Genomic DNA, 8,775 nt, shown 5'->3' on the forward strand with positions numbered 1-8,775 from the left:
TTGTTTTCTTCACTTTATTTTAATATAATTTAGAGTTTGGCATAGTTAAAAATCTAAATTTTCAGAAATCAGCAATAAACAATAACATTTCATTACTTTGACGTCTTGTGTGCGTGATTCTCGTTTTGATTCTGCCTTAAAATTCGGAATCGATTTTCTCTTCTTTTCAGAATTAGAAACGTCATTGAGTGCCAAACGAACAGTTTCAGAATCGTTCGGAAGAATTCCGGGGAATCCCGGACGAACAAACGAAAACGCTATAACCCTTCAAGCAAACGAGTCCGACCTCGGTCCGAATCCGCTCCGCCTCAGCCTCAGGCGGAGCTGAGTCCGACTTCGACTACCGGGTCCCAAGGCGGCTGAAATTAGTATGGAAATTATAATCACCGCGGAGCCGATTTTTATATGTATTGGTTTTTTCACCACGATTTCTCCTTCGACAAAAAGTTGCAAGTGTGTGAGTGCAACCCCGTTTTTCTCGGTCGGAGTGTCTTTTCTGAACTCGTTTTTCTTGCTTGAAGGGAAATCAGGCAAAACGAAAAATTAATAGAACACTGGCAATTGTCGCTCATGTAAATCAGGCATTACAAATTATAGTATACAAATATGAACGCCAAATAAAAACGCACTAGAAAACTTCATTGACAGTTCATTGACGTTTCCATTTTTTTATTTGTTGATTAATTTTTTACGAAGTTCGAGAACAAAAATATGCTGATCTTTAAAATAGGATGCCTTTTGCTACTGGGTATATAAGTCAATTTAATTAAAAATGCATAGGTAAATCAATGTTAACAATTTCATTGCAGGTTCCACGGTACACTCAATGGAGCTCAAAGCGCTCAAAACAATAGTAAATTTTCTCAATGGAGATTTCTTGGATTCGAAGGCCAAAGAAGACGATGATACAACTACACCAACTGGCAGCGGACAATTGAAAGGAGTCTCATTTTATAACTTTATAGATTACATCAGTTTTCGATACGAAAACTACGAATGCAGTTTATATGATTACGAAATTGCTCACCTCAAAGCTGGTCGCCCAGAAGCCAAGGCGCCAATTGTCGTTAAATGTTTACCCAATGAGAGTGTCAATTCCACCTTGCTTATGCCTGACACAGTCATGGACATAGTGGCTTTGCTTAAACCAATAGGCAACTCCACGAAGCGCAATGTCGAAGGAAGCTGCGTACTTATTATGTTTTATTCAAAATCATGTCCGGGATGCGCCCGAGTAGCCCCAATATTCAATCCATTACCGAAGTTGTTTCCCAATCTAAAGATTGCAGCTATAGACGCTTACAAGTTCCATAGTTTCAATGCGGAGTTTGGAATAGTTGGATTGCCGACAATACTGCTATTCCATCAGGGGCGACCGATTGTTAAGTTCTATGGCGACGATTGGGATTTCAGAAAGTTTGTAACTCGCCACACTGGATTGGCAGTTCCTACATATGCAACGATAACTTCGGATGATTTTAGAGGTCCGTTGCCAATTGTTGCCGAAGAAAGTCCCGATTATTATCTCTTGCTTGCTTGGGCTTTTATAATTTTTTGTGCTGGAAATTATTTCTCAAAGTCGGCAATGTGCAAACAAATGATTGAAATGATTCAGAGAACTTGGAGGGAGTCAGAAGCTCAGTTGGAGCACAGTTAAATTGAGAAATCTTTTGTTCTTATCCTTTATTATTTCCATTTTAAATATTTATTATTTTATTAGTATCGAGTTTTAAATAAATGTGGTTAATAAAAACAACTGCGCCACTACTTTTTATTTGCGTTAGTTAAATAGAATATCGAAAAAAAGTCAAACTCGAGGCGGTAGCCTAAGAAATGTTTGGGTATGAGTGAGTGAGAGTAATTTTGGAAAGATCTTTAACATCTTTGTCCAATGAGTCGCATATGACTCAAAATATATGTTTTGTCCCAAGCCTGCAGAGTCCCATGTATCATATATGATTCATCTACCTACATATTTTACTAAAAACAACTTCACTGGTCCCATACAATCTGATTCAAAAACCTCTCTACGTTCAATATTTTTTTGTTTATTTGAAGGATTCATCACTCCACGTCCCATGAATCCTATTTGAATCATCGAATATTTTCTGTTTCGTGTTTCTGGAGTCCATGAGTCATATATGATTCATAAAGACGTGTTTCTAAAAACGTGTTTGCTATATGAAAATATTACCATAGAACATAATTTATTCATGAATATGTAGGAAAAGAAGAAATACTTTACCAAACTGCAAAAAATAAATTAGAAAAATGTTTGAGCAAAAAAAGTTATTTCATTAAAAAATCTTTGATTTTTTTGAAGATTTTTTTTTTTCTATTTTGGGACAAGTTATATGACGTAAACATATGGAAAAATATATTTTTTTAAGTACGATACACAATTATTATATAGGTAGGGGCGCGATTGAAAAAAACAAATCTAGGCAAAATTGTGGAGTTATCAACATTTGAATGCAGGATAATAAATTATCGCGATCAATATCGCGAAAACGACTCATCTTACAGAAAATTTGCAAGGATGTTTTTGACAGTTGTTTCCTAAGGCAGTAGTTGTTAACGTATGCCTTATTTGACCCCTATTTTATTGGATTCAAATTGTAATATCATTCGCACTTTGAGAACTTTCGTGGTGTTGGTTGCTTTCAAATAAAATTAGTAAATTGAGTTTTTATATGTAAATCTTGGAACTGTTAATTAATTTGTTGCGAAATGGCGGATGAAATAAAAAAATATTTTGACTATTTTTATTAGATAAATTTATATTTAAGCCTGGTACGCTGCTCGCGCTAAATTTTAGCCAAGATAAAATTCCCATACAAGTCATCGATAATTTGTATGGGACTCATTTTAGCTCGGCTAAAATTTTTCGATAATTTGTATGGGAGCTAAAATTTAGCGCGAGCAGCGTACCAGGCTTTATTAAATATGTAAATTGCATTTGCGAATTATACAAATGTGACACGAGCTCTCCTACTACTAACTGAGTAGGTGTAAGGCAAATTCGCACCCGTGTATACAGGGTGTCCCAAAAGTAAACGTCGAAACGAAAACGGTAGATAGAGTAGGTGGTGACAGTTATCAGAAAAATAATTAAAAAAAATCGCAGCCATATATTTTGTGAGTTATGGTAAACTGGGGTACATTCATCATCGGGGCACATTCGTCAAAGTCATTTTCGGTTGTATGCACTATGAATTTAGAAATGAAAATGACACAGAACGCATCCTTTACTGAATTCATGAACACGCTCTTAGTTTGGCATTTGTAGTTTAGCGGTAAGAAAAGTTGTGTGTTGTTTTGTCGTTTTTGGGTCTCCGGTGAAATTTTGGCTAGTGGACGAGTAGATGATTTTTATATTGAAAAATTAATTGTAGAAAATCCTGGTTACGCTAATTTTTTAGTTCATTAAATAAGGAAGTCGCATTAAATAAAAAAAGGCTATTTTTAATTGTAGTAAAACTAAGTGCAAAAAATGTTGTTTTTTGGGCAATCGGGGTAGATTCGTCATTTTGATTGGGGCACATTTAGCAAGTGCCGAATCTACCCCGGGTTTTCAAAAGCTTGACCAAACAGTGAGCATTTGACTAAAATAGACAAAAAACGATATTTTCTATAAATACCTACCACTCTTTAGAGCGCATTGCCTTTGAATCGAAGATTGTTAATAAGACTTTTCTTAATTTTTTTTTGAAAAATGTTATAGTGTATGAAGTATATTTAAAAAAAACTCATATTTTAGAAACTAGGTACAAAAATTCTCAATTTTTTAGTTTTGACTAAATAAAAAAAAATTTTTTACATTATCTACCAGTTTTTCAACTACAACATTTCGATAGGAATCACCGTTTAAGAGAAATAGGCAAAAAACCGTTATTTTCGACATTTAACACATTTTAAAATCACGATATCTTCTAAGCAATATCTCCTAGAAAAAAAAGTATAGCAACATTGTGTTAGGGTATTTAAAAACCCACAAGTCTTCCATATACTTTTTTTTTTATAGCTTCTCTCGTTTCAAAGTTATATATGAAAAACTCTCATTTTCGACATTTTAACTTGAATAACTTTTTATGCACACATGGGACTTTTAGGGACTTTTGACATTATACTTTAATCGATATTTCAATGCTCTGTACCATTTTCTATGCGAACTATTTCAGGGTTAAATGTCTATTTTCATCGGACTATTCCTATTCTTGAGATGTTTTATATTTATATTATATTTTTTTTAGTGTTAAAGTGAAGAAAAATAATTTTTTTTTATTTTAAATTTTTTAAGTTTCATAGTATAACCTTAAATTTTGTTTATATTGTATTTTTAAGGAAATAAAAATACGTTTCGAACATAATTTTCACGTATTCTTAATAGTTTTTTTTCGATGCTAAATGTGCCCCATTGAATGCCGAAACTGCCCCGGCCCGGGGCACTTTCATTAAATAGAATTGAATTTTTAAAAACGTTATTATAACGTTATGGTAAGTAGATTAAAAACTTTTTGTTCGTAAAACTAAAGTTAAATGTTGAAACCACCTGTTGAGCAAAAAAAAACAATATCTTGTAAGTATAAACAACGAAGTAAAAGGCAAGTGAAAAAAAATTGCCGAATGTGCCCCAGTTTACCATATGGGCATTCGAAAAAAAAAATCGAAAAAATGGTCACCTTGTGACGGTTTTTCATGTGTCGTGACTACAAATCTTAATTTTTCTAATTTTTTTCTTTTGTTACGGAACCTTGAATAACCCCGCTTCCAAATGCATTCAAAAATTTTAACTCAGCTGCATCAGTTTTAAAGCAAATATTACTTCTAATTCAATGAACCGTTGTGTAAAAAACGCACTACGATGTTTTGGCAAGTTAACTTAAAAGTTGGTGTGTTCAATTCTCTTTTTAAAATGGTATAACATTGTTGAGAATATTCCATAAATAACCGAGATAAAATTTTTTTTCTTAAGAAATCCGACTTTTTTATTTGGTAATTTTTCCATATTATTTAAGTTTTTGTATTCTGAAAGGTTCTGAAAAGGTACAAAACTTAAATAGTGTGGAAAAATTACCTAATAAAAAAGTCGGATTTCTTAAGATAAAAAAAATTATCTCGGTTATTTATGGAATATTCTCAACCTCCGTTATCCACCCTCCATTTAAGAGATATCATTTTTTCAAGAATCCCCAATTTTTTATTTAGATTCAAACGGCCATCGTTTTTCCAACTCGAGAAATTGATACAAACCAAATATCATCGATTTTCCACCCTGCGTTTAGGAGATATTCAAAAAACAAATTTTCAAAATTCCCATACAAAATTACTCATACGCCACAGTGTATCTACTGAACATTTCAAAACACCCAAAAATTACTTTTTTTCAAAAATTCAAACGGCAATCGTTTGTCCACCTTGAGAAATGGATACAAACCAAAAATCATCGTTTGTCCACCCTTAGTTAAGGAGATATTCAAAAATCAATATTTGTACTGAAAAATTCAAAGTCCCCCAAAATCCCCACAAAAAAACAATTTTCCAAAAATTTTAGCACTAAAGTGCTAAGGTTTTTGAGTAAGATTTAGTGCCAACATTTTTGAAAAAAATAATTTTTGAGGATTTTATGGGACTTTGAATTTTTAATACAAAATTTGTTTTCTGAACATCTCCTTTGAAACTATGATTTTTTTTGTTTGTATCTATTTCTCTAGGTGGACAAAAGATTGTTGTTTGAATTTTTGAAAAAAAGTAATTTTTGGGGATAGTTTTTGATGATTTAGGGGACTTTGAATTTTTCAGTACAAATCTTGTTTTTTGAATATATCCTAAATGAAGGGTGGACACGGACATACAACGATTTTTCGTATACGTAAAGAGCCCGAGGTGGACAAACGACAAAAAATTGAATTTTTGGAGATTTTATTTGACTTGTAATTTTTCAGTACAAAATTTGTTTTTTGAATATCTCCTAAACGTAGCGTAGGGTGGACAAACGATGATTTTTTGTTTGTATCCATTTCTCGAGGTGGACAAACGACTGTCGTTTGAATTTTTGAAAAAAAGTAATTTTTGGGGATTTTGAAATGTTCAGTAGATACACTGTGGTGTATGCGTAACTTTTTATAGGAATTTTGAAAATTTGTTTTTTTAATATCTCCTAAACGTATAGCATAGCGACTGAATCCAAGCTAGTGCTTGATGCATACCCTAACACATTTAAAAAGATTTGAATGATCAGTGGAATGATAAAATTGCATTAAAAAAAATTAATCCAAATTAAATATTCCCTTTTTACTTGCGATATAGGTACTATAGTCTATAGGGCAAGTTTAGGATTCGTAAAAAAAATCGAACTCGAGATAACAATTTTACATGACATTACGATGACGGAGAATGCCAAAAAAATGGGTCCGGAAATTCTGTCTGTCTGTCTGTCTGTAAGAACCTCGAGCTACAGCCTAAACTACTGAAGCGATTTTCTTCAAACTTGGTAGTTAACAGTTTTGGGTGATTCCCTAGAGGAGAAATTGAAGTTTTTTTTTTAGGACCAAAACTAACGGTGCCTGTCATATAACGGAAACAGAAAAGTTGATTTATTTCAAAAACGGCTCTAACGATTTTGATTAAAATTTTTCTGCTTACTGTTACAGATAAGAGCCTCCTTTGATAATAAAAAAAAATATTTTTTGTACCGTTATTAACGGTACCTGCCATAGAACGGTTTTTTGGATATATGAATTTCTCAAAAACGACAAAACAGATTTCGACCAAATTTTTAATACAGAAACGTTTAAACAATCATTTTTTAAAAATTTTTTAATTTTTCAAAAAACACATTTTTGGATTTTTAAAAAATATTTCAAAATTTTTTTTTGAAAAATCAATTTTTTGGAAACGAGTTGGTGAAAAATTTTGAAATTTTGTTTTTATGTGTAAATTAATTATTTATTCAAAATTGCATATCAACTTTTTTTTTGAAAAATGTTAGGAAATTTTTATATACAAAAAATTATTTTTTAAAAAAACGGCTCTAACGATTTTCGAAAATTTTTTTCTAAAATTTCCTTTTTATACTAGAAATAAAATGGCATACTTAGTTTTTTGTAAAAGATCATTTAAAACGGCGGTAGCGGTACGGGTAATTGTATTAAAAAACTCCACACCTAAACATTGATGTTCCAGTTTGGAATTTACGAAGATCCCAGAAAGCAACTTCCAAAAAATAGATCTCGACCGACCAGTTGGTATTGCCATGCTCAAAGGGTACACTTTAAATGCTCGCAATAATTAAATCAATAGGAACACCACAATCCTTTATTTTGCTTATAACTTTATTAGACAATTGAGCAGACCAAAATAAGAGATAATAAAATCCTTTCAATCCAAAGGACAATACCGATGATGCTATAGAAATAAATGAAATCTTATTTAATTTGAAATTACGAGTTCGCTATGCTTGGCAAATCCTTTCAGACAATATAAAAAAAAATCCACACAAAATGATATAACTAAATCAACAAATTTATCCCGAGGGATGTCTTAAAAATTCTCAGCAACAAAAAATTTACAAAAGTTTCTGGGTCCACTTCCACTGAGAATATCGCTAGCAACGTGAAACGGAAGCGAAAGTTTTACCAATTTTTTGTTTTCTTTTTCGCAAAAATTAACCTTTTCTTCCAAAAAAATGTTGGACGACTGAAATGAAAGAGAGTTCCAGAAAATTACTGAAAGAGGAAGGACAACACAAAAAGCAGTATTATATAGTCAGACTTACATAAGTCTACATTGAACCGCGCCAAAGAACGTTATTCTACCGCAGTCCTAGTCTTGTGATAGCAATATTTTTTTTTAAGGTTCGAGTAAGAATCGATAAAGACGCGGATGAGGAGCTCATGAGGGGAAGGGTGTATTAAAGTACTTTCAGTCTCGATGTGACTTGAGTAAATTTCACTTGCAAAAGGTCCCTTCCGATACAAATAATTTCTTTTACTTTTTTTGTAGTTCTGGCATGTCCTTTAGCCAGAGAGATACTAGAGAAATATTTGAGCCAAAAGTATGTTCAGCAACTATATCCAGATGTAGCCACGCCACGAACAAGGACGACCGACGGCAATGATGATGATGATGAGGTGAATCTAGATGATGATGTGTCTCGTCAACTGCCCCAGGCCATAGGCCAGGTCTGAGGGATTCAGTGATGGCGAAGAAAAAGAAGAGACGGAAAATGATTATCGTGTTTAGTTTACTGCTTAAAGGGATTTATTCAAAAAGTTGTTCTGCTTTTTGTTTAGCACTCACAAAATTCTCTGGGCAAAGGAATTAGGGAGTTTTGTTTTGTTTCGGGAATTCGAGAACCGTAAGAAAAGTGGAATGGGTGTGTGGTGGTCATTTAGATTTTGAAATCGATATTATATCCTAGGGGATGAAATGAAAACTTTTATTCTACTTGGGGAGTTATAGAGAAGAGTGGTTGGTATGTGAAGAAAATTATTGTGAGTAGTTTTCCCAGACAATTGGGGTTCAAATTTATTGCAAATTGTAATTTAAGTAATCTTTGAACAAAGGATCAATAGAGCATATTCAAAAAACTCTCACTTAAAATTCAATTGAAGTAAAGCCAGGTTCTTCTACTGAGTAACGTGAAAATTGAGTTACAAATATATATCAATAGAAATCACAGTGTTATTAGAAAGGTATATCAAGGTATCCGTCGGAGACGAAAATTCTCTGATTTTTTACAAATCATGGATGAAGATATGATCCGACAATTAA

General features: G+C 32.6%; 1 protein-coding gene across 1 annotated transcript; it reads left to right on the plus strand.

Moving 5' to 3' along the window:
- Nucleotides 1-610: 610 nt before the first annotated feature.
- On the plus strand, nucleotides 611-1,756 carry LOC129918828 (thioredoxin domain-containing protein 15). Its single transcript, XM_055999572.1, has 2 exons — nucleotides 611-748; nucleotides 810-1,756. Exons 1-2 carry the CDS (start codon nucleotides 712-714, stop codon nucleotides 1,655-1,657), a joined length of 885 nt encoding a protein of 294 aa, XP_055855547.1. The 5' UTR covers nucleotides 611-711; the 3' UTR covers nucleotides 1,658-1,756.
- The last annotated feature ends 7,019 nt before the right edge of the window (nucleotides 1,757-8,775 follow it).

This window comes from Episyrphus balteatus, chromosome 4 (assembly GCF_945859705.1).
Source record: "Episyrphus balteatus chromosome 4, idEpiBalt1.1, whole genome shotgun sequence".
Taxonomy (NCBI): domain Eukaryota; kingdom Metazoa; phylum Arthropoda; class Insecta; order Diptera; family Syrphidae; genus Episyrphus; species Episyrphus balteatus.

Excerpts from the sequence above, each read along its gene's own strand:
- LOC129918828 (XM_055999572.1), top strand. The coding sequence starts at position 712 with ATGCTGATCTTTAAAATAGGATGCCTTTTGCTACTGG. Across the intron at positions 749-809 it reads AGGATGCCTTTTGCTACTGG|GTTCCACGGTACACTCAATG; the intron begins GTATATAAGTCA and ends ATTTCATTGCAG.